The following is a 24,553-nucleotide window of genomic DNA, read 5'->3' as shown; positions in this document are numbered from 1 at the left end:
TTTCCCCAACTAAAAAGGAATTTTAAAAGGACAAACAGGTAGGAATGGTGGCTTGTGCCTACAATCTGAATCATCTTCCCCAAAGGCTGTTTCAGCCTAGCCTGGGATAGAGTCAAGACAGTGTCAAACAGAAAAAGGGAAGCACTGAAAGCTGCTCCTAAATACTAAACCAATTTCCTAATATTTTTCGAATATAAAAACCTCAATTGACCACATATAAAGTATAAAAATAAATGTTAATACAGAGCAAAAGAAATGGCTCAGAGGGTAAAAGCACTGGCCCCATAGCCCTCAAACGTACATGGAGAGCTCTAAGATCAGTATTTTCCCTCAGTGCTTGCTATTGAAAGATACTCATCGAGTTCTGACCATACTGACAAATTTTACTCCAGACAGGATTTGTTTAGCTACCCAAATGCTGTGTGATACTAAGCTGTTTGGGAACACAGGAGTAACTGTGGTCAATGAACGATCATGGCTATCTGATCACTAGACACAACCTCCTCTCCAAGCTACTGGATGAACCTTCCTCTTGTAAGAGGCCTTTAACACAACACTGGCAGTCCTCACTTATCTAAATCCAATCAACCTTTTTTTCAAATAAAATTTTATTTTGAAAAAAATTAAAAAAATAAATCCAATCAACCAATGTAGCAACCCTTTTACCAAGTGTAAATGATTTGAACGCATCTCAAAAGGGACCTTGAGTTGAATGTGATACTAGAGACAAACTTTTGCTTAGATTTTATCCTTACACCTCCTTTCCTGTGTTGTGTGCCTTTCTGCAACATGCTTCTACCCTTTAGTAGTGCTTCCTAGCTGCGGGAGGAAATCCTAGTGGATCTTTTGAAATCCAAGGCCAAGTCAACTCTAAGCAGTACTGAAGCTTTGGAGAATGGAGTGTTTCATGTCCACATTGTCAACACCTCTTGCATTGGCAAGACTGTGAAGGAGGCACACTTATTACCAACTCAAGTTCAGTGCTTAGGACCCATCTAACCAATCTGGGAACCTCCACATTTGCAACCTGGTATGCATGAGCCCACAAATAGAAATAAAGAGGCTAGAGAGGTTTTGTTTGGTTTTTAAGAGCACTTTTTGAAAAGAACCAGTGTTTTGATTCCAAGCACTGCCAGCAAAACATGGTTAGAGGATTTTTGCATACTTTTAGACCACTGGTAAACTCAACCAGCTTACTAGCTGGCACTCAGATGTGGCACAGAGGAAATGATACTATAGATTCCTTGCTATCCAAAGGCAGAATCCTCTAACCAATACCCTTGAGACTTGGGTAAGATTGCCAGGCTTTCTCCACAATATATGGTTTATAGGTTGGAAAACTGGTTATAAGGTCTAACACCATTCTGAACACCCAAGAGGCACTGCCAAGGATTTGGGTTCCTACACCTATCCCTCTTTGGCTCATTTGTTGTACTTAATAGCTGTACTTCCTTGCCCTCCCTAAAAAAAAAAAACTTTGCACTACCTGGACAATTATTTCACACTGAATGAAAATATTCATTCTGAACTTAGTATTTACAATGCTGAGTGAGACTCCACCAAAAAAAGTTGACATACCCACCACTCAAAAAAGGCAAGAGATAGCTCAACCTTAAGGCACTTGAGTTCTGGGGGTCCAACGCCTTCTTCTGGGTGCTTCAGACACAAGGCATGCAAACAGTACACTTACATACATGCAGGCAGAACACATGACCAATAGTATGCAGCATTATGTAAGGACAGATGACAGCCTATATGCTTCCTCATGTATACTGAACTGTTTATAGCCACTGTCTACACAATGCATACTACTTTTCAACTTAGGACCGTGAGCACCCAACTGTCAATCTCTACCCAGCCAAGAACTATATAAAACAAGATGGCCTTAATCTCATGGCGATTTGTCTGCTTCATTCTCCTAAATGCTGATAACCCCACCAAACTAACACCCCTATTTTCAAATCTGCTCTGGAAGATAGTAAGGGTTTATAAATCCTTTTCCAACACCCAGTTTACTGCCTTTCGCTGAGTAGATAAGCTGTGCCAGTCATTGTGAAAAAGTCTTTATTTTAAGAAAAAAATTTAGTTAACAAAAAATTTAACAAGTTTCACTTAGCAAAATACACCCAAAAGGAAATCACAGTACAAAGAAAGCTTTAAGTCAAGGCCTCACCAATTCCTACAGTATTAGTATTGTGTCTCAATTCTCAAAACTAACTTTTAAAAAGCTTAAACTTAACCTAAAGATTTAAATGAAAATATAAACTAGAATGAACATGAGAAATGCTTCTCTTTGCATCAGGGATCTAGCACCTTTGAGTTCGCCAGAAAAGTACATGTCCCCCAGTGTGTTCACTGTGGTGTGCTTAAAGATCCACTCAACATACTTAAAACTACTTAACTCAGATAACATCACTCTTAAGTATACTACCAAAAATGTTAATTGAGAAAAGCGGAAGAAAATAGTTTTAGTTTACTCAATATTACATGCTAGAAGAAAAGTTTGCATGAGAAACACTGAAGAGGTAATTTTTTAATCCAGATTTTCACAAACTCATGGTGCAAAGTGGGTCCCCCAGCTTCCTCTAGAGTTATAAACTGCTCTTGACTGCTTATTGGCTGCCTGTGAAATTTTTGATTGAAATAACTCAAAACGCTTCTACAACACTAATCATATCCACCCATGCTGTTCTGACCGCTGTAGCCGGCCCCGTAACAGCCACTCACTGACTGGCTCTCCAGGCCACTATAAGTGGCCTGGGCAGCTGACACTCCCATGCCCTGCATCACCTGGCTGCTATAAGCCCCGTTGCTAGCCCCTGTTGTTGAATTCAGGAAGAGTTCTATGTATCTGTGCTGCATGTTGGCCCTGTCCTTCGACATAGCTGCCACTGCTTCTTCATGGGTGGCAAACTCAACATCAGCTTCTCCCGTCACTCTTCCATCAGGACCAATCTCAATATGAACTCTTACAGGGTTGAGTGGAGAGAAGAAGTTGTAAATGTCGTTCTCCGTTGCTTTGTAGGGCAGCCCTCTCATGTGGACGCAGTGGCCGGTGGTGCTCTGCACTGTGAACTCGCTGTCTCCGTATCTGTGGTCATACATTCCTGAGAGACAGTAGCTGAGGTCTCTCCCAAACAGGTCAGTGGTGAAGCCATAGCCATCACTGAGGCCACTGTATTCTTCATAGCCCCCATAGCCTGCACTATAGGCACCAGACCTCATCCTATCCAAGCCTGCCTGTTTTACAATGCCAATGTACCTCCGGGCTGTGCCAGGCCGGTCATAGGGCCCAGGCCTCTGCACAGACATGAACTTCAGAGGTGGATCTGAGTATGACCTAACTTCCTCCTGACTGCTCTTGAACACCTCGATATACCTGTGCCCTATTCTCTCCTTGTGCTTCCCTAGAGCTTTCTCAGCTAACTCTTGTGAGGCAAACTGAACGAAGGCCTCCCCTGTAATCTTGCCCTCCGGGTCCACAGGTAATGTGATCCCGTTTGGCACGATTTCCAACCCTGAGAAGAACTGAACAATTTCTTCCTTTGTGCATCCAAACGGGAGTCCCCGAAGCCTCACAAAGCCATCATTGGCACTGTCGGCGCTGTTTGGACCACTGTGCTTCAACACCCAATCCATCTCGGTTCTGTGTGACTTGAACACCTCAATATATCGGTGTCCCATGCTTTCCCTGTCTTTTTTCAGAGCCAATTTTACATCATCTTCTGACTCAAGTTCAACAAAAGCCTCACCACTCTGCCTGCCTTCTCTAGTATAAATGAAATGAACACCTGCAACCCCATCATGAATTGTGCAGTCGGAGAGGAAGTTTTGTACGTCCTCAATTGAGCAGGACCAGGGTAGGCCACGGAGTTTGACCACATAGCCTTCACCTCCCTCAGGGCCCAGCATCATGGACACTTGACAGGGTTGATGTCACACAAGCTTGGGCAATTTTTGGTAGCTGAAAGAAAAAAAAAAACCTACTTTATACGACTTTCATTTAAAATGCATAGTAAGGTTCATTAAATACTGTTTTTTTCTAATTCAGACAGAAGGATGAGTAAAAGAAAACAAACCATAATGAATAGTTAACAGCTATGGCAGTATACACCTTTAATCCCAATACTGAGGAGACAGGTAGTTTTCTGAGTTCCATTTCAATCTGGTTTACATGACTGAGATTCCCACTCAAAAAGAAAGCTGGACCAAAAGTCTAAATTCTAGGCCAGATTGGGGCTGAAGCCTAATTAAGTCCCATCTTTTAAAAAAATAAAACTCCAAAGGTGGCCTGTTTGATCCATATGGTAGGCCAATATATATATGAGACACAGGTGTTCTGTGCTATCACAATTATAAAGATAAAGCAAGTAAGCAAAAAACCAAGGTGGGTTATAGCACTGTAACCAACCCCTTGCCTAGTATATATGCAGTTTAACTCAACATCAAAACAAAGACCCATCACCACAAAGGCTGAGACCATAACCAATGTAAGTGAGTTTTGTTCCTATTTTTCAAGACAGAACTTTTCTGTGTATCCCTGGCTGTGCTGAATGAAACTCACTCTGAAGACCATGTTTGGTCTCAAATCCAACTGCCTCTGCCTCCAGATCCAAGAATAAAGGTGTGTACCACCATCACAACTGTAAATGAGTTTTTTAGTGCACGGACAAATATAGCAGGTAGAAACCAATAGATCAGGTAATAGTTCTGGTCATCCTCAACTATTACCACGTTACATGCCCACATGAGAATGTCTAAAAAACAATGAGGGGATAGCAAGATGAGAGTATTCCTTGTCAAACCGGATTACCAAGTTTGCTCACCAAGATAGCCCCCACCCTTTAGTGGATAGACTTGACTTCTGACCTCTACGTGCACTCACCTAACACTTGGAATAAACAAACAAACAAATAAACAAATGAATAAATAAAAGAGCCAGGCCCAGGGTGATGGCACATACTTTTAATCCCAGAACCTAGGAAACAAGAGGCAAGTAGATATAGCAAATCCCAGGCCAGCCAGGCTACATTGTCACAGTCTGTCTCAAAACATTAAGAGATTAGATTTAAAGAGAAAGGGGGGGAGAGGGAGGACGGGAGGGAAAAGAAAAGAGCCAGACAAAGCAAGCTAGTACACACCTGTAACCAAATTTAAAGTGAAGACAAGGAAAGATCAAGTTCACGATAAGCTCTGGCTACCTAGTTATCACCACACCTAGACACGAATATGTCTCACACATATTCAACTACAGGATTAAGAAGGAAATAAGACCATCGACCTGTTTTGTCAGTAACTTTAAAATACTGCCCAAAATTCCACTTACTTGTGTCTATACCAGATTGGAATGCCATTCTGTCAACAACAGTTAGGTGGTAATAACGGCACCGCTACTTAACATTGGGAAAACTTATTGACTACTCTTGAGTGAAATTGATTATAGACAGAAAATGGCATAAAGACAAGAATAGCCTGTATATCTCTCATGTTATATAAACATGCAAGTTTAATTAAAAGGTGCAGGCACATGCTAGGTATCACACCGTAAAAGCCTCACCTAAAATCCCTGTAATGTTGCTATAATCAAGTTCTAGCAGACTTTACTTGTATACTAGGAATCAGGGTACATGTGTTTATGTTGGAGTAACTGTAATTCCACCGTAATTCCATTTTCAAAGCTAGGACAGTTATTGTTCCTGTTTTTTCAGGAACCAACATCCGATCATACCTTTATGGGAAAATGTGGTGTTTCCAGATTTAAGTTCATCCACCCTACCGGAGTGGACTAGTTTCTCATGGATTTCAGATATTTAAGAGTCCATTTATTTTCTTTTTTTCTCAGTCCATTTATTTTCAAAAGCAGACCTGAGTCCTGTATATGAGTGCAACTCTAAATGCTACCCACTAGAGGGCAGGAGCATTCCTCAACCCACCTTCCTTAATCTATCAGTCTCTGTAGCAAAGCTGCCTTTAATGTTTTATCTATTAGGCCTCAAATACTAACTACATGCATAGCTGGAAATAGTGGAATAATCTTGAAAGAACCAGGACAAAAAGACCCCAAATTGGAGGTTAGTACACTCAATGAGAGATGGCATGGTTTGTGAAACTCACAATGTGATAAACTCAAAATGAGAGTCCAATGCCTGTAATCCCAGAATATGGAAAGCAGTGGAATGAGAAGTTCAAAGGTCAGCATTATCTGTACTACATACACTAGGCTGGAGAGAAAGAGAGGAGAGAGAAGGAAAAAGCGGGTATGGACAACCACATCTACAAAACTACTAGTTGACTGACTTGCCCAGGCAACTTCAAACTCTACTTCTGTTAGGATCAGGAAACCAACTAAAGCAAAACCACAGAAATTTCTAAGAAACTTATAAAAACAAGGAATTATCTGTAACTATAGCAGCTCTGCCTGGGGCCCAACCTAGATAAGTCTTTCACATTCACTGAGCACTCCCTCCTTGCACTAACCCATTATCAGAAAGCTGACCTTCTCTGATCAGCTTTCTCTAGCTAATACTTGATTTCCCTTTTTCTGTAAAACCAAGGCCCCTCTATTGTCTCCTTTGCTTCCAGTGGTTAAAATAGCCACGTTCTTTCTAGCCGAAGCATCTGTCCAAGAAAAAGAAAAGCCTTCATCTGCCATCTTCACAGAATTTAAACATTCCTTCCTGGAAATCCTCTTTAGGATTTATTTATCCACGGTCACATGTGGCCAGGCTCACTGATCTTTGACTGCAGACTAAAAAATCTACAGCTTTAATTGCCACACACAATCCTCCAATGAACATCCAACTCTTGTTTCTACAAAAAAAACTCTAGAAACTAATCTCTATAAAGATATCCTCAGATCCAACCAGCTGTCTTGAGGACCCAACTCATTCTCACACAGGACTCCAGCCCTCCTGAATTCTACTCTTTTTTTGGAGACAGTTTTTCTAGGACTTTACATCTAGCTCAGGCTAACCTTCACGCTTCTAGTTGATCATAATATGTTCACCATGCCCAGCCCTATTCTAGTAGTATGCAATTGATCTTATAAAAATGTTTACATTTGGAGCTGGAGAGATGACTCAGTGGTTAAAAGCACTAGCAGCTCTTCTAGGACCTGGATTCAAGTCTTAGCGCCTACAACTGTCTATTCTGTTCCTTGGTACCTGACACCCTCACAGACATACATGAAAGCAAACATCAATGTACACAAATTAAGTAAATTAAAAATGTTCACATCCCAATAAGCCCACCAAAAACTGAAACTACCTTAAACAAAATATACACTTAATATGTACATCCTGGTGGTATGCACACCTTTAATCTCAGCCATTGGAAGAGGCAGGTGGGTCTGTGAGTTCAAGGCCAGCCTGGTCTATAGAACTAGTTCCAGAACAGACAGGGCTGAAACTCCATCTCAAACTAACACTCTACCCAAAATTCATAGTCTCTACTAGGCTTTCTTAAATATGATCAGAACATTTCCATTAGCTACAATTGGGCAAAGTCATAACACATAGCCTTCTTATAATGAAGAACTAAAACTACCTTTTCATCACACCATTAAGCTAAAGACTCCTGAATCGAATCATGGTGAGCTTGAAGTACCAGTCCAAAGGTTTCCCATAGCACTATACTCAGACCAAAGTATTTCCTTTTCTGGGGTACTGACTGGGGACTGAACCAGGACCTTGCACATGACAGGCAATTTCTCCACTACATACATCTCCAAGCTCTTAAACCTTTCAATGTAATGTCTACGGAGTCTTGTCCTTTTGCCTCACTACTTCCCAGTAGCTAAATTACAGCCCTGTAACCACCACATAGCCTTCTTCAATTTCCCATATTCCTAGTTGCTAAGAACCCATTCCCTGCTAACCTAACGCAATCCTTAACTTCCTCTAAGCACAACTGCAACCCAATCATTTCAATGCCCCACTTCTAAGCCGTATTTCTCGATGGTTATTAGAACAAAGATTGTGAATAGAATCTTCAGGTTCTACAGACATTCATAATGACTTTCTTACCTAGCTTGTATCATTTCCTTTTCTCCTCCTTGATGCCTATAAATTTCCCCGCTCTGTTCCTTCGACAATTTGACACATATAGGAATTAATACTCCCTCCAAATATCCTCTGCCTAACCTTGTCTAGCTAAATCCTGATAATCCTCCAGGTCTAAGCTACAATACCGCTCCAAAACCTTTTCCTATTCTCCACAACCTGATTTGCATCTACCCTTTCCTAACACCCTCTACTGTGGTTTAAAAGATATCTTCAAAGCCACATGTAACCCCCTTAAGACAGAGTGTTTTTGTTGTCCAGTGTCCTCATCCTTAGCAGACTGGGAACAACCACAGCAAGCCAAAGATTACCAAGGGATTAGCTGGCCACTTGGGGTCAACACCTTTCCTTCAAACTGCAGAGCAGCTTAGTCAAAACTGAAGACATGCACAAAGCAAGAACAAAAAAACACAGAAGAATTACTTTAGATGCAGATAAGTTTGTAAGAGTTCAGGCAACAGGGCAAGAAATCACTCTTTCTATTAGGCAGAACTTCTTTTTTCCCAAGGCTTCTCTGTATAGCCGTGGCTGTCCTAGAACTGGCTCCGTAGACCAGGCTGGCCTCAGAATTCAAGAGATCCACCTGCCTCTGCCTCCCAATTGCTGGACTTAAAAGCAATAAAACTCATTGAACAGTTAAAACTAACAGTTTTGTCTCCCTTGCTTATTATGATGTACATTGACTTATTTTTAATAGCTTACCTTAAAGAACCACCACAGGTGCCTTCTGTAGTAAACACTTATGGAAGGTACAAGTTTTCCTTTAAAAACAAAACAAAACAAACACAAAACCCAAGATTGGTCTCATGGCCTCAGAATCCACGTATTATCATTACAGAGGGAAACTCCTAGAGCTGGGCTCAGAGAAAGCTAATCTTTGCAAGCCCCAGGACCAACAGGTTTCCATGTTGTGTTATCTTTTCATTGTGTAGAGGACATCAGCAAACAACCCATTTGCTTGGCAGAGAGCTAGTAATAAATTATCTGCAGAGTTAAGTGTAGTGAAAAAATCTAAATGAAAGAGGACAGAGAGCTAGCGAAGGTGGAACTTTCTGACAAACTTCAGTGCCAGCAACCCTTTCACAGAGGCAATGCTATTCAAGTCTGACAGTTGAGAATTTCGTCTGGGGGAGGGGAGTCTGAAACACCCAAGACCCTCCCACATATTTTTTCTTTTGTAAATTTACATAAACTTGGGGTTTGATTTGATCAATTTTTCATGGTGGAGAATATAGACATGTGCTTTTCACTAACAGCCACAAATATCCATTTGTCAAGTTGTCCCCAAAAGAAAGAGAACAGGAGCTGAATCCTATGAATTCGCTGATAATGGGAGGAGAAATGATCTGGGTTTAAGAGCACTGGTTGCTCTTTCAGGTCCTGGGTTCAATTACTAGCAATCACATGGTGGCTCAAACATGGAGTAGGATCTGATGCCCTCTTCTGGCACAAAGTCGGACACGCAGGCAGAGCACTCATTCATCAAGTAATTTTTTACAAAAATTATCTGATTAATCTACATTTTCCATTTTGGAAAAGTTCGTCTTTCCTGCCCTCTTAAACTACAGGACCCCCTCACCTTGTCTCACAGTTCCTGTGATTACATAAGGGTAACTGTTAGAAACCTGATTCAAAGTAGTTTCCAATACTCTAGTAACCAGGTTTTCATTTAAAAAAAAATTATCCATATTCCTGCCCTTTTACTCCAGTCTTCTACTTTCGCAGTGGTATATAAAACCTGAGGCGTTTCTGGAGACGTAGGGCAAGCAGCTGGCAGCCAGACCTGTATTAACCCACTGCGCGAGACCTGAGAATGTCAACTGTGGAGATATGCCCAGGAAAGAGCAGATGGAAAGCTGGATCTCATTAAAAGTAATGTTCGTACACCCAGAAACTCAGATTTAATTGTAGGGCACGCTACTGGAACTATTTGAGATAGCTAGCACCTAATACTGTAGCCAGCCAAGGCTTACCATTCGCTCTTGAGAACTAGTGAAAATGAACTAAAATTTAAGAAATGCAGGCCGAAACTCTGCTTTTCTAACACGCTACCCACTCGGTGATACTGGTTAGACTGGATTTTCACTGCCTTCAGGTAGATCCAGGGAAGATAAAGGAGGTGCGCCCTTTGAATCCTGGACTAGTTAAATTTATCGGCCGAACAAACAGGGCGGTTCAAGCACCACCCACCTAGTTCTTTTGTTCAGGGCCCGCTTAGAGGGAGCAAAACTACACCCTCCTCCTCTACGCATCTTCGAGTTCCAGGAAGTCGCCGGAGTTTTCTCTGGGAGCCCGCCCTCGCCCTCCATTTTGTAAACGAGTTTTAACCTCCGGAGCGCCGGGAGCGCGTCCTGGGAGGTCCTTACTCAGAAAGTTCTACTCTTAAAACCACGAGAGCCGCGGCTAAAAGCACCACGCTCCTGCCTTTTCTGCTCTAGAACTTACCACGGAGGAAGGCAGAAGTGACTTCTACTTTCAATAAGCAACGCGGCTTACGAACCCCAACTCCACCCGACGCTTTAAAAACGCAGAGAGGTCCGGGGAAAGTCCAGGTGCATCTTCTTTTTGTTCTCAACCTGAAATGGAAGTTCAAATGACCAGGGGCAAACGCTTTCTGCCGGAGCGGAGCCCCTAGAGTCGCGCGTTTTGGCGGGAAGCAGGGCCGAGGGCAAGGTGACGCTGCTTCGCGGCCTGCACCGGCAGTCGTCCGCGCCGCGCTCAGAGCGCCGGCCGGGCAGGAAGGTCCGCCCCGGGGCCTGCGCGGGCTCGGGCGGGAGCTTCCGGGAGGGGGCGGGGCGGGGGATGGGAGGCTCCTGAGCCTCCCGGGCGGGGTGAGGTGGGGGAGGGGAAGGCTGGAGTAGGAACTCGCGCAGGCCGGAGAGAGTAGAAGGGATCGAAGCGGGAAAACTTTCAGGTGGCCAGGTCGAGTTCGCGACCGGTAACCTGAAGGCTCGGACGCCTAGCGAGGCTCACCACGCCGAGGACGGGCGTTCAGGTCCGGAGTTCGTGAAGCAGAAACCGCGTGATCAACAGCGGCGGTCGGACTCGGGTCACGGGGTGCAGAGAAGGAAGTGCCCTGCCGGCCCGCCAATAAGTCACCAATGGGAAAAGCGTGCCTGCAGGTGTGGCCCGCGAACCGTGCGATTGGCCAGCGCCGGAAATGGGGGAAGGAGGGAAAGGAAAGGGGAAGACTTCTCGCCAGTTCTCGGTAAAGCAGCGAAGTAGCCGCCTGGGCAAGGTCCAAATTACCCGCTGTAGGGGGAGGGGGAGAACGACAGCACAGAAGCGGAAAAGTCTGTCAAGTAAAACCCAATCACCTCGAACTGGATACTACAGAATGGAAACCTGCCGACATGCAATACTTGTTTTCTTCATTTGACCATGAACTCAGATATTTCCAATGCTGAAGCATAACTTTAAAAAACAACTCCACCGGCAGGCAGTGGTGGCGCACACCTTTAATACCAGCAATCGGAAAAAGTGCCCTAACCCCGAATGGCTGACACCTCAAGTTTGATTCCCCAGTAACTACTAGTAACCTGTTAAAAGCACAAATTTTTAAAAATCAATTCCTAAACCCCTTATCCAACAGGCAATCCCAAAAATGTTATTTTAAATTCAAAGCAGTGACTGGATATTTCAAGGACTTTATTCACCCGCTCCCCAACAGGGTTTCTGTACAAATGCCCTGACTGTATCACACTGGCCTCGAACTCTCTGCCTCTGCCTAGAATGCCTTTAGGATTAAAACAGTGAGCTACCACCACCGTATATTTTCGAGGGCCCAGTGAGATGAGGAAAGGCCTTCCAAGCCTGACACCTGAGTTCTATTCACAGGACCCACACAGCGAAAGGACTTGAAGTTGTCCTGACCTAAGCACCCGTGTAGAGGCAAACACGCCAATCATATACACGCAATAAATAAACTTTAAAATTGTTACTAAGGTTACTTCTTGTAAAAAAAAAATGAGGAAACTTACAGAATGTCCCAAAAGAAAAAAGAAACATGAAACAAGTAGGGCTATTATTAACTGAAGCAGGTGATGGCTGCAAATTAAATTCTTAGGCTTTTTTGCTTAGACTCTGATTGCTTGAATTAACTTTACAGAAGGAAATTTTACAGAAATAACCACCGTTCGGGACTAAAAGGACAAGATACAGTAAGAAATAGCCAAGGTTGTAGTAACAGCTCTAAAAAGACAAGGTAGGACTTAACCACCCTAAGACTTAAAAGGGTAGCAAAGTATGAATGGGATGTATTTGATTTTGGGTGGCAGGGCTGGTGACTAATTTCCAACTCAATATGGTGCTTACCCTCAGTAACTTGTGATTTGCTGAGCTTTTTGTCAATCCTCCTATCCCATCCTCTTGAATGCTTAGTTTGTGCTCCACTATAGCTGGTTTTATGGCATTGCTGTGCATTAAAGCCAGGACTGAGCACGTTAAGCACCAGAACAACTCAGCTAATTTTTTTCCACCTCTAAATTTTAAATCTTGATACAAATGAACACTGAGCACAATTTCTCTTTGTATGTATCTATGGATATTCCAAAATAAAGGTGTTGGGATCATAGACAACAGCACCTTTACACCAACATTTAGGAAGTTGAGGAAAGGATTTTAATGAAAACTCTATGTCATATAAACAGGGTTTCTTTGTAGTTCCTGGCTACAAGGAACTATATTCCTGGCTACAAGTCACCATTCTGGGTTTCATTTGTTGTGGGGATGGAACCTAGGACTTGGGGCTTTTTAGGCCTTCTCTATACTTGAACTGAATTCTCGTATTTGAGGTATTTATTTATAAGCAAGGTTTTGGGTTTGGTAGCATCAAGCCTGCCTCGGCTACACAGAAGTCTAAGTTTGGGAACTACATGAGACTATATGGCATTTTATATCCTAAAGCCAACAGGGAGTCAACTGTTTCCATAAAGATGAAAAACCCATTTGGGACAAGGTCTGTAGCACAGAATGGTTCTAAACCTCCTATTTCTTCTACCACCACCTCCATAGGGGTACATATCTATAATTCCAGTTTTTCACAAGGCTTATTAATGCAGTAATGCAGGAGATGAATTCAAGGCAACCCTGGACCTGAAACCAGCCCGCGCTACAAACACTGTCCTAAGGCCAAGAACAAAAAAAGAAAGAAAACATACTGGAGACAAGAGGGTAAGTAAAAAATTGTTATGAGGGCCAGAGAATGTGAAATGATTAAGTGATACATAATACATAAAATTCACTTAACTCAGAATCCTATTAATCAAAAAATACCGTATACAGGCAGTATAAAGATACTAGACAGAACAGTGGCTCACACCTGTAATTCCAGCACTTGCTTAGTAGAAGCAATCGGTTAAGGAGATCCAGGTCATACACCATTCAACTTGGAAATCAGCCTCGGCTACATGAAACTGTCTTAAAACTTTTTTAAAGCCAGGCGGTAGTGGTGCACACCTTTAATTCCAGCTCTTGGAGACAGAGTCAGGTGGATCTGTGAGTTCATGTCCAGCCTGGTCTACAAGAGCTAGTTCCAAGACAGGCTCCAAAGCTACAGAGACACTGTCTTGACCAAAAAAAAAAAAAACACAAGGGGGGGGACTTTGAAAAGATGGTATGGTGGCACATTTTTAACCCCAGCAGTTGGGAGGCCAGCTTGGTTTACATATCAAGTTCCTGTTCAGCAGGACCCTGTCTGTCTCAAAAATAATAAATGCTTGCAATGTCAAAAATTTACAAAATGGAAGTTCTGCCTTCCTGGGATGACACAGGAGTTGAATAGGAAATCAACTAAGAAGTCCATCAATAAATGTAAGTAGTTATAAAGAGGCCAGCCTGCCCTAGACTAAGTTCCAGGACAGCCAGGAACTATAAAGAAACCCCGTTTCAAAAACCCAAAAAGATGGGGCTGGAGAGATGGCTCAGGGGTTAAGACCATTGCCTGCTCTTCCAAAGGTCCTGAGTTCAATTCCCAGCAACCACATGGTGGCTCACAACCATCTGTAATGGGGTCTGGTGCCCTCTTCTGGCCTGCAGGCATACACACATAGAATATTGTATACATAATAAATAATATAAAAAAAACCAAAAATAGAAAAGGATACTACTATGTAAAGCCCTCCTTGTCCTCAAACTTTCCAGGTAGTGAGTTAGTCTAATATTTTTGTTTTGCTTGAGAAGAGATCTCCCTTGAATAGTCTAAGGTTGCCTAGAAGTTGTGGCAGCCCTAGCTCTTCCTCCCAAGAGCAACACCATAATATTAACAGAGCCATTAATTTTTTGGCTTTATTTCCCTGTGCTAAGGAATCACGTCCAAAGCCTTGTATATGCCAGGTAAGTGCTCTCAATCACTGAAGAAAACCCTCAGTCCTAAATTATTTTTAGTTCAATTTTTTTTCCCCGAGACAGGTTTTCTCTGTAGCTTTGGAGCCTGTCCTAGACCAGCTCTTGTAGACCAGGATGGCCTCAAACCAGCCTGCCTCTGCCTCCCAATGCTTGGATTAAAGGCGTGTGCCGCCACCACCAAGCTCGATTCAACTTTTTAATCATTTCTTCATGTCATGAACTCACTTAAAAATTACGAAAAAAAATGTTAAAGTGCTAGAACAGATACCAATGATATATACTGCATGCCAAATCCAACAATACATTTAACTACTAGTACTAAAATTAACCAAAGGACAAATTTGTACTAAGCCTAGAACAGTTAGTTATACTGACCCTACAGAACAGGTTTCATATACTACAGGCCTCAATCTTGTTATGTAGCTAATGCTTACCTGAGGGAGAAAAAACATCTTCCAACTTATCCCCAAATGATAGTACAGGCGTGCACACCACAATTGGCAATTGATTGTTATTCTTCTTATGTCAAGTATTAAGATAAGATAGCACCAGCGGTGGTGCTGCAAAACCTTTAATCCCAGCACTTGGGAGGCTGAGGCAGGCGGAGTTTGAGGCCAGCCTGGTCTACAGGAGGTAGTTCCAGGCCAGGCTGCAAAGCTACAGAGAGAAAAACCCTGTCTCAGGAAAAACAAAAGATAGCTAAGGTAAAAATGGAAAACAACAGAAAATAAAATTATGAATTTTAGTTATGTTTATGAACTGTATTGCTACTACTAGACTGTCATCAATTGAGTAGAAAATTCCATCATTTGAATTAGCAGGTACCTCTCATAATTAAGTGAGAAATATGAGTATGTAATGTGTAAATTCTGCTCAAACTACAGCTAAATAGATGGTATACTCCCCAGATTACCAGCCCTGTTAACTTCCCTGAAAGAGAAACTTTCTAAAATGGTCAGTCACAGAACTAAGCAGGCTCACAATACCTATGGCGTGAGCCCCAAGTCTAAGAGACCTTCCACAGCACTTACGAAAGGATGGGTGGTTCCTAAGGCCACAGAAAGATAAACCAGGTCTCATGTAACTGGCTACAGGAGCCCAAATATGCTACTGCAAACTCAACCACAATCACTACTCTGGAGGGGAAAATGAAGAACAGAGCTGAGAAACATAAATGTGCCTAAGAGTGGCTTTACCACCCAGGGACAAATTACCACACCTCAAATGTAGGCAGTTTCAGGAATAAATGCCTTAACTATTTTAATAAACATTCCCTGAAACAAACACCAAACTATTTTATCAAGGGGAAAATACAAAACACTAGCATTTACAGATGCGCCATTATGGATTCAAAATTTCCTAGTATTTAAACATTGTTTAGGTTTTTTTTTTTGTTTTTTCTAGGCGGGGTTTCCTCTGTCCCCATAATTGATCTGTAGACCAGGCTGGCCTCAAACTCAGCGATCTACCTGTCTCTGCCTCCTGAGTGAGTGTTAGGATCAAAGGCATGCACTGCCATTGCCTGGATAAATTTTTTTAACGATTTAAAAAAATTACCAGGTGGTGGTAAGGGAGCAAAAACAGAGGGACTGTTGAATTCAAGGCCAGCTGATCTAGAGTTAGTTCCAGGACAGTCAGAGCTACACAGAAATATCCTTTCTTGAGAAACTAAAAATGAAAATTATTTCATGTGTAAGAGGTTTTATATGCACCACATATATTCCTACAGACAGCTGTTAGCCAGCTTATGTGTGCTCGGACTTGAACTAGGGTACTATGTAAGAACTTTACATAGGTCTTTAAAAAGCTCTTTTAGGGCCAGGCGGTGGTGGCACACGCCTTTAATCCCAGCACTCAGGAGGCAGAAGCAGGCGGATCTCTGTGAGTTCGAGGCCAACCTGGTCTACAAGAGCTAGTTCCAGGACAGGAACCAAAAAGCTACGGAGAAATCCTGTCTCGAAAAATCCAAAAATAAATAAATAAATAAATAAATAAAATAAAGAGCCCTTTAAAGATTGTTAGTCTTGAGTATTTTACCTACAGGATTGATATAGGTACTGCATGTATAACTTGATGTATGTAGGTCTGAAGAGGACATCTGATCCCCTTGAAAAAGTGGTTGCATAACATCTCAGGGTTGTTGAGAATTCAACCTGGGTTCTGTGCAACAGCAACAAAAGCTCTTCAAGTGCACCATCTTTCCAGTCCCTGAATTTTTATCCTTAAGTCAGGCTAATCTGTACTTAGAGATAGGGGTCTAGGCAAGCTACTCTTACCTCCACTTGAATTTTGAAATGAGTTAACACCTAAGACAGTAGTTTTCCTAAACTTAGCTGGGCAGGGGTGGCACATGCCTTTAATCCCAGCACTTGGGAGGCAGAGGCAGGTGGATTTCTGTGAGTTTGAAGCCAGCAAGAGCTACTTCCAGGACAGGCTCCAAAGCTAGAGAAACCCTGTTGGGGTGGGGGCAATATGATGACATTGGAACTGACAATGGTAAAGTTCTGGAAATCAGTTTTCTAACAACTTTTAGCAACATTATACCTAAATTGTTTTTTAATATTGTGAACACCACAGAATCAAATCTGCTAAGCCAAAAAAAAAATCTTCCTTTCCCTATCTCATTTCTTGCCACCACTTTTGTCTTTTTTCCTTCTGAGATAAATTTTCGTTTGTTTGGTCTGAGTTACACTGAATACACCTTCAGCTCAAAAGACATCTAGCCTCCAAAAGACAACCAGTAATTCAGTATTTCAAACATCTTCCCTGCCTTCAAACTCAGAAGATTCAATGGCCTCTGCCTTACAAGTAGATTAAAGGCCTAGAAACACCTGGCTCTAAGATTGGCTCAAGAGAATCTCTTGAATCCTAGGCTGACAAACTCTAGTCCGCATCCTTCTCCATTGCCCACTTCCTAAATGTTTGATTCTTAGACAAGCATGGGACCTAGTGATTTGTGTCTTCAGGCTTAAAATAACAAACCTCCTGCTGTGTGGTGGTAGCACACACCTTTAATCACTCACTTGGGAGGCAGAGGCAGGGGCAGGGGATCTCTTTGAATTTGAGTCCAGCCTGCTCTACAGAGCAAGTTCCAGGACAGCCAGGGTCACATAGAGAAACCCTGTCTTGAAAAACCAAAAGCAAACAAATCAAAACAACCTTCTAGCCCAAGGCTATATACTCTATAATTAAAGTACATTTAATCAGCCCAAACTACCTTTCCATTTTCAAAATTTAGTTTTACAAACTAATTTCAGTTAGGAAGGCAGACTCCAAAATGGGAAAAAAAACCCGAGTTCAAAGCCAACTAACCAGGTGGTGGCGGCATACACCTTTAATCCCAGCACTCTGGAAACAGAGGCATGTGATCTCTGTGAGTTCAAGATCTGGATAGAGAGTTCCAGGACAGGCTCCAAAGCTACACAGAGAAACCCTGTCTTGAAAAATCAAGAAAGAAAGAACGAAAGACAAGAAAATAGACAGATACAGATAGACAGGAACCATTACAACTAGAGACAAAGTACAAACTAAGACCCAATTCTTAAAATGTTTTATTTATAATGCTATGCTGTTCCCGCACTCAGAACAGTATGAACAACCTAATAACTCATTGAAACATCACAAATATACAGGTACACATGCAACACAAGAAGGAATAGGAGGGGCCGGGCGATGGTGGCACATGCCTTTAATCCCAGCACTCGGGAAGCAGAGGCAGGCGGATCTCTGTGAGTTCGAGACCAGCCTGGTCTACAGAGCTAGTTCCAGGACAGGCTCCAAAGCCAGAGAAATCCTGTCTCGAAAAACAACAAAAAAAAAAAAAAGAAAGAAAAAGAAGGAATAGGAGGGAAAAGGTGCAAGTAGAAGAATCTAAAGAGTATGAAAAATAAACACATTTGAAAACATAATGAGATGCCGGTTGGTGGTGGCACAACACCTTTAATCCCAGCACTTTGAAGGCAGAGGCAGGAAGGATTTTTTTGAGTTCGAGGCCAGCCTGGTCTACAAGAGCGAGTTCAAGGGCAGGCTCTAAAACTACAGTGAAACCCTGTCTTGCAACCCACCCCACAAAAAACAAAACATAATGAAACCATGAATATGCAAACACATGCTAACAATTTAAAATGTATGTCTTAAACTGATGGTATGTCAAGAAATAACTAGACACAAGTCTACAGGGCTCCCACTAATTTAAGAATCTAAACATTAACACCAAGACTAATGAAAGCCAGGTGATGGTGGCACATGCCTTTAAAACCAGCACTGTGAGTTCAAGTCCAGCCTGGTCTACAGGAGCTAGTTTCAAAACAGCTAGGGCTATATAGACAAACTCTGTCAAAAAGGCTGTAATAATCTTACTATATTTTGATGCCAGCACCTGACAGGTAGGATTTACTGGGCTACCCAGTCATGTATCTCTCAACCCTCACTCCCTAGCATGGAGGCACACTCACCCCATGAAACACAGCTTTACAGAACATAGAACACTAACCATTAGAGAGTGCCTCTGTTTGGACCACAGTCCCAATAAATAGTAACATGCAAAGGTAACTACCAATTTATAGGAAAAACAAAGAGCTGAGATTAAAAAAGAAAAATCACTCTGGCTTGCAATGAACTTCTATCGGTGCCAGATTTGGAGTGAAAAGTAATTTGTGAGATTGCTAAGACACTGTCTACTTACCAAATGAGATAGTGTCTTGTTCGGCTTGACTCAAACTTGTCTGCTGGACAGTATTTGAAGCTGTATGTGGTAGCCTGCTCACAATCTCAGCATTGAGAATCTGAAGCAGGAGTCCTCAGTTTGAAGTCAGCCTGGGATATAGGGCAATATTGCTCTTGTAAAAATTGAAAAGGAGTCTTGGCATTGTAGCACGACTAATATAAAAATGCAGAGACAGAAATTGGGGTTCAACCTGAAGGTCAGAAAAGCAAAACAACCAAGCTACTGGCTCTTACCTCTACCTCTGTCTGAAATGATGATCCTACCTCCAGGGATCTCAGACTGTGACTGTGTAAAAGAGCTTTCTCCTCCCGTTTTATATTCCTGTTGAGGGCTGGGATTAAAGGCGTGCACCACTACCTTCTGGTTTCTATGGCAAACTACTGTGGTTACTGGGATTAAAGGTATGTTAGCCCTGCCTAGTCTGTAAGGCACCTCAGTGCAGCTGTTTTACTCTCTGAAATCCAAGCCAGCTTTATTCACTAAAACACAAAATAACAGTACAGGGCATGATGACACACGCCTTTAATCCCAGCATTCAAGAGGCAGAAGCAGGATGATGTTTGAGGCCAGTCTGGTCTACAGAGTCAACTACAGAACAGTCCTGGCTTCAATGTAGTCCAAGTCTCAAAAACAAACAAAATTTCCAAGTGAAAAGGAGGATAAAAGCATCTGCTAAAAGCCTGATGACTTCAGTTCCATTCATCCCAGAATCCACCAGCAGCTAAGGAAATCAAAGCCGTCGTCCTCTGACCTTGGCATGTTCCTGGTAGCATCTGCCCACACCCACTCACCCAAGTGAGTTAATTTTTTATGGAAAATTAATTCTGTTCGTTACAATAAAAGGCCCCAGTTATAATCTCCAGCAACAAATCTTTGTTAATTTTGAGGCAAAATAAAGTATGGTGGTCTTAAACTGAGTTTAATTCTTCCTCTGCGAAGAACCCTCCATTAATACAAATGGTGGAGACAGGAACCCTTAGTAATAAAAGGCAGTTCCTGTCAGACCTAAGTCCCAATACCAATTGTGTCTCTAGTGAGTGATTTCTTACAGTCTTAAGAACAAGATTATCGCCGGGCGATGGTGGCGCACGCCTTTAATCCCAGCACTTGGGAGGCAGAGGCAGGCGGATCTCTGAGTTCAAGGCCAGCCTGGTCTACAGGAGCTAGTTCCAGGACAGGCTCCAAAACCAGAGAAACCCTGTCTCGAAAAACCAAAAAAAAAAAAAAAAAAAAAACAAGATTATCATTAACCAGGCAGTCGTGGCACACGCCTTTAATCCCAGTACTAGGGAGGGGGAGGCAGGTGAATCTGTGTTCCAGGCCAGGCTCAGCAGGGAGATAATGGAAGAGGCTAGGCAGGCGGATTTCTGAGTTCGAGCCCAGCCTGGACTGCAGACTCTAAAGCTATGCAGAGAAACTTCACAGCTCTGACAAATTCACAATCAGAAAGACCTTTTTAAGCATTTCATGCTGTGCCTGCATTAGTGTGGCAAAATGTCACTGAACTCTTTTCAGTCTTTAGTATCAGTAGCTTTAGCAACATAGCAGAAGTCTACTTACCTAGGACTTTCTTTTAAACCATTTCTATTTTAATCAATGGTGTTTGCTTTTTAATTTGTTTTTCTGTGTAAACCAGGCTATCCTCAGAACTCTTCGAGATTAGTTTGCCTCTTTCTCCCAAGTGAGGAGTGCACCATCAGCACCCAAACTTAGTCAAAAGTTTTACTGAAATCTTGTTACCACCACCTTTCACCCCAGCAATCCACAGCACTCTGGAGGCAGAAGCAGATAGATTTGTTGGAGGCTAGCCTCATTTATACAGTGAGCTCCATGCCAGACAAACTAAATAGTGAGACCCTATCTCAAAAACATTTTTCTATTACTTTATTTTAGAGTCAAGGCACCCAAGCTTTTCCTATGTGTCTTGAACTTTGCCCCCCAAAGATACATACACATATAATGAAAGAATCTAGATAAAAACAGAAGTTAGTTAACTACAAAAAACACAATAGGACAGGGGCTGTGATTCAGTGGGCATGGGGTGCTTACCTACCATGCCCAGTACCTATTATTGGGTGTGGTGTTCCTGTAAAGCAATCAATCTAAAGCGCGGGGTGATCAGGAAATCAAGGTCATCTTCAGTGACTACAAAATGCTTCCCAGGCCCAACATCCCACCCAACACTCAAAAAAGGTTTAAAAGCAAAAAAGGAAAAAAAAGGAAAAATACTTTTTAGTTCTTCAGAGACGGTGGTGTTTGCCTATGATCACAGCTTTGGGGAAACAGAAAAAAGGCAGGAAGATCAAAAGTTCAAGCCAGGCAGAGCAAGAATATTGTTAAAAAGTAGTCAAGAGTCGGCCATGCTGGAACAACCTTTAATTCCAGCACGTGGTAGGCAGAGGCAGACAGATCTCTGAGAGTTCTACATCCTGGTCTACAAAGTGAGTTAGTACAGCCAGGCTGTTATAGGAAAACGGTGGGGGGGGAATCTAAACTAGAAGGCAATCTCTGAATTCAAGGCTAGCCTGTTCTGCATAGTTCCAAGACAACCAGGAACAACGATATCATCTATTAAGAAAAAACTCTAGGTATACAAAATAATAAACTACAAATCTCTCAACGTTCACTAGAAACAAAGTTTCTACTTTAAAATGAAAAAAATGTAAAAAATTAGCACTAAACACGTTACTTCACTGACCTATTTATATCTACCGAATAATCTGAGATATTTTAGTAAGAACTCTTAAAACAACTATTAAAAGGTACTTCAAGATTGTTCAGTGGTTTAAAGACGTTTGTTCTCAGAAAGGATGGACCTGAGTCCATAATCTCTAAACACACAACATGGAACTGACTGGCCCCTCTTTTTCCCTGACCTCTACTTGGCAGCACACACAAAAGAAACTTTCTTATAAAAGACTTCACTAAAGTAGTAACAATTCTAAGATATCTAACTTTTATTTTAAAACTCTCCGGTATCGCCGGGCACGGTAACGCACGCCTTTAAACCCAACACTCAGCAGACCGGCTTTCTGAGTTCGGGCCCAGCCTGAACTGCTGTGAGTTCTCGGACAGCCAGTACTAAGATAAAACGTTTCGAAAAACCAAAATGAAAAACAAGCAAACAACCACCAAAAAAAAAAAAAACCCACCACACTTGAAAGGGATTCGAGCTATTTACCTAAATAAAATCAAACACCACCTTGATATGGCTTCGAGCTGCCAAAAATGAGGACCTCAGTTCGATCCCTGGGACCCATACTCTGGAAAACCGTCTCTCAAAGTGCCCTCTTACCTCTAACACCCTCGCTCACATACATACGCAAATAGACCGAAAAAGCTCTCTCTGTTCTATGAGGTCCGAGCATTCAAAGCCACGCCGCCCGAGCTACGGAGCTGACTCCGCAGAGCCGCCAGGCGGCTTCCGGCGCAGCGAGGTCGCCAACCACTCCGCAGTCCCCATCGCAGGCGACGGCTCGCAAGTAGTTGTAGCAGGTAAAAAATAATAAATGAGGCCCATTCGTCCGTGCCCCGGCTGGCAGGGTCAGGAAAGGTCGCCGAGGGTGCCCCGACTGGTGTTTTCGGGCACGTGGGGCTACCTCGCGGGTACGTGCGGGACGGCTGAGACCAGCGTCCGGCCATCTCGGGAACGCTCCGGAGAGCGCGCGGCAGGGAGGGCCAGGCAGGCCAGGCCCACCGCAAGTTTCAACAGAACCGTAAAGCTCCACAAACACATCCAAAAGTACAGAGAACTGGAGGCGACGGCCGACTAACCTCCCTAGGAAAAGATTCCAGCACCGCCACCACCCCCAGACGCCGACACGCCACCTCCGAGAGCCCGGATCGACAGCCTGGCCGCCACGAGAAGGAAGGGGCCGGCGGCGCTGCCGGGCCGGGCGTGGGCGGAGTCGTCCCTCCTCCGAGTCTTGTGAAACTACGGGCGCCTCCAGCCACGTGAGCCGGCTCTTTCCTTTCTCAAGACCGCGACCAGCGTCCCGGCAAGCCCGGGGACCGCCAAGCGCGTCCCGCCCCGGGAGAGAAACGCTCCGCCCTGCCCCACGGCCGCCCGCGTCCGAGCAGCGCCTGCGGGCATAGCTCTCGGCGAAAGCCGCTGTTCCTCTCTGCCGTGCGCCTCGGAGGCAGCGTCAGGGGCGCCAATCCCCGCGGTCGTAGCCCGCCCGGGGTGACTGCAGACTTCCGATCCCGTTCCCCCACTCCACCGGCCGGCCGCCAGCCTCAGCCACGCGGCCGGACCCGTCGGGAATGCCCCCAAGCCGGGCCGCCACACACTCTCAACTTCGGCCATCGCTCCGGACCCCAAACCTCGGCCACGCGGTCCCGGCCCCCGGGGCGGTTTTCGCACGGCCCCGGGCGTGCGGCTTCCACCGCGGACCTTTCCTTCCTGAAGCCGAGCCCCGCGCCCGCGGTACACCGCCCCAAGGGCCCGGGCGCCAACCCACCCGGTTGGCGGCCCTCACCTCGGGCTCCTCGTCTCCACGCTCCCACTCACATCCGGAACCTCGCCGGCCCTCAGAGCACCTAGAGGAGGGTGGAACCCCGGGGACTTGGCAGTTGTAGCTGAGGCAGTTGAGGCTTGTTTACTATCACCATGGAAACCCCCAGACGCGGGCTCGCGGCGAGGCCTCCACGGAGCGAGTCCGCCGCGCGGCCGGCCTGCTTCTCAACTCCCGCCTGCCGACGCCTGCGGCGCCCCCGGAAGCCCTCCTGATCCCCGGTCCGCTCCCCGCTCGACCCACGCCCCGAGCACCCGGAAACAGTAGCCAGGGGAGCCCACTTTCCCTTCCCACAGCCGGCGTGACCGCGGGCTGGCCTTCCCCTGAACCCCACCTTCAGGAAGACGAGGCGCAGTCCTCCTTCCACGACGAAGCCGGAAGGATGCAAGACCGCGGCGGGGCGGAGCCTCAAGCAGCGGACATCCGGGCACCGGCCCGCCACGGCGCCATTCTGACGAACCCAGATCCGAGCCCGGGATTGGCCAGCCCGGCGAGGGGCGGGGTCGAGGGTGTGGGCCCACCTCTGAATCCAGGAAAGGACGGCGACAGCGCAGGCGCACACGTTCGGGGAGCCCAGCGGGGGAGGGGGGGGGGGGAAGAAGAGAAAAGGGGGGAGGGGTGGATGAAGGCGGGGGAGTGGGGGGGGGGGGAGAAGCTGGAGGGGGGACCTTGGAGAACCTCACGAGCTGAGGGCTCTGGGAGGACGCTGAGTAGTACACGCGCGTCTCCGCACCCTGAAACGTGAGCCCAAAGGCTTCAATAACCGCGTGCGAGCGGAAAACTAGCGTCGTGCCTTACGTAAAGAGAAAGACCGCCTAAGGGCGTCTCAGAGGGACAGTCTGGAGGGATTTGTCTGAAGTTTCTCAAAGCCCCCAGCGTTGGCGTTTCAAGTTTCAGATTGTCAGCAC

At 44.4% G+C, this 24,553-nt stretch overlaps 2 protein-coding genes across 6 annotated transcripts; one reads left to right on the top strand and one right to left on the bottom strand.

Annotated features, from left to right (window-relative positions):
* Positions 1-2,047: 2,047 nt before the first annotated feature.
* On the bottom strand, positions 2,048-24,045 carry Hnrnpf (heterogeneous nuclear ribonucleoprotein F). Of its 5 annotated transcripts, none has more exons than XM_041634654.1 (4): positions 23,980-24,045; positions 10,506-10,636; positions 8,763-8,821; positions 2,048-3,964 (listed from the first exon to the last, which is right to left on the bottom strand). In XM_041634654.1, exon 4 carries the CDS (start codon positions 3,913-3,915, stop codon positions 2,668-2,670), a length of 1,248 nt encoding a protein of 415 aa, XP_041490588.1. In that variant the 5' UTR covers positions 3,916-3,964; positions 8,763-8,821; positions 10,506-10,636; positions 23,980-24,045; the 3' UTR covers positions 2,048-2,667. The 5 variants fall into 5 exon arrangements, with proteins under 5 accessions (XP_041490588.1, XP_041490573.1, XP_041490598.1 ...); XM_041634639.1 differs by lacking the exon at positions 23,980-24,045 and adding an exon at positions 23,610-23,973; XM_041634664.1 differs by lacking the exon at positions 23,980-24,045 and adding an exon at positions 22,906-23,003.
* LOC121436199 (proline-rich protein 2-like) lies at positions 22,485-23,674 on the top strand. The gene is made up of 2 exons (XM_041635935.1): positions 22,485-22,626; positions 23,112-23,674. The coding sequence occupies exons 1-2, from the start codon at positions 22,485-22,487 to the stop codon at positions 23,672-23,674; spliced, it is 705 nt and encodes a 234-aa protein (XP_041491869.1).
* Positions 24,046-24,553: the final 508 nt, after the last annotated feature.

This window comes from Microtus oregoni, unplaced genomic scaffold (genome assembly GCF_018167655.1).
Source record: "Microtus oregoni isolate MIOR12 unplaced genomic scaffold, Mior012 000002F_ref0000024, whole genome shotgun sequence".
NCBI lineage: Eukaryota > Metazoa > Chordata > Mammalia > Rodentia > Cricetidae > Microtus > Microtus oregoni.
Note: the sequence above shows the minus strand (reverse complement) of the source record. Positions and strands in the feature narration are given on the sequence as shown.

Bases quoted from the DNA above. Each gene is read 5' to 3' on its own strand.
- Hnrnpf (XM_041634654.1), bottom strand. From the start codon at position 3,915: ATGATGCTGGGCCCTGAGGGAGGTGAAGGCTATGTGGTCAAACTCCGT.
- LOC121436199 (XM_041635935.1), top strand. From the start codon at position 22,485: ATGAGGTCCGAGCATTCAAAGCCACGCCGCCCGAGCTACGGAGCTGAC. The intron at 22,627-23,111 runs GTAAAAAATAAT...TCCTTTCTCAAG, and splicing joins CTCGCAAGTAGTTGTAGCAG to ACCGCGACCAGCGTCCCGGC.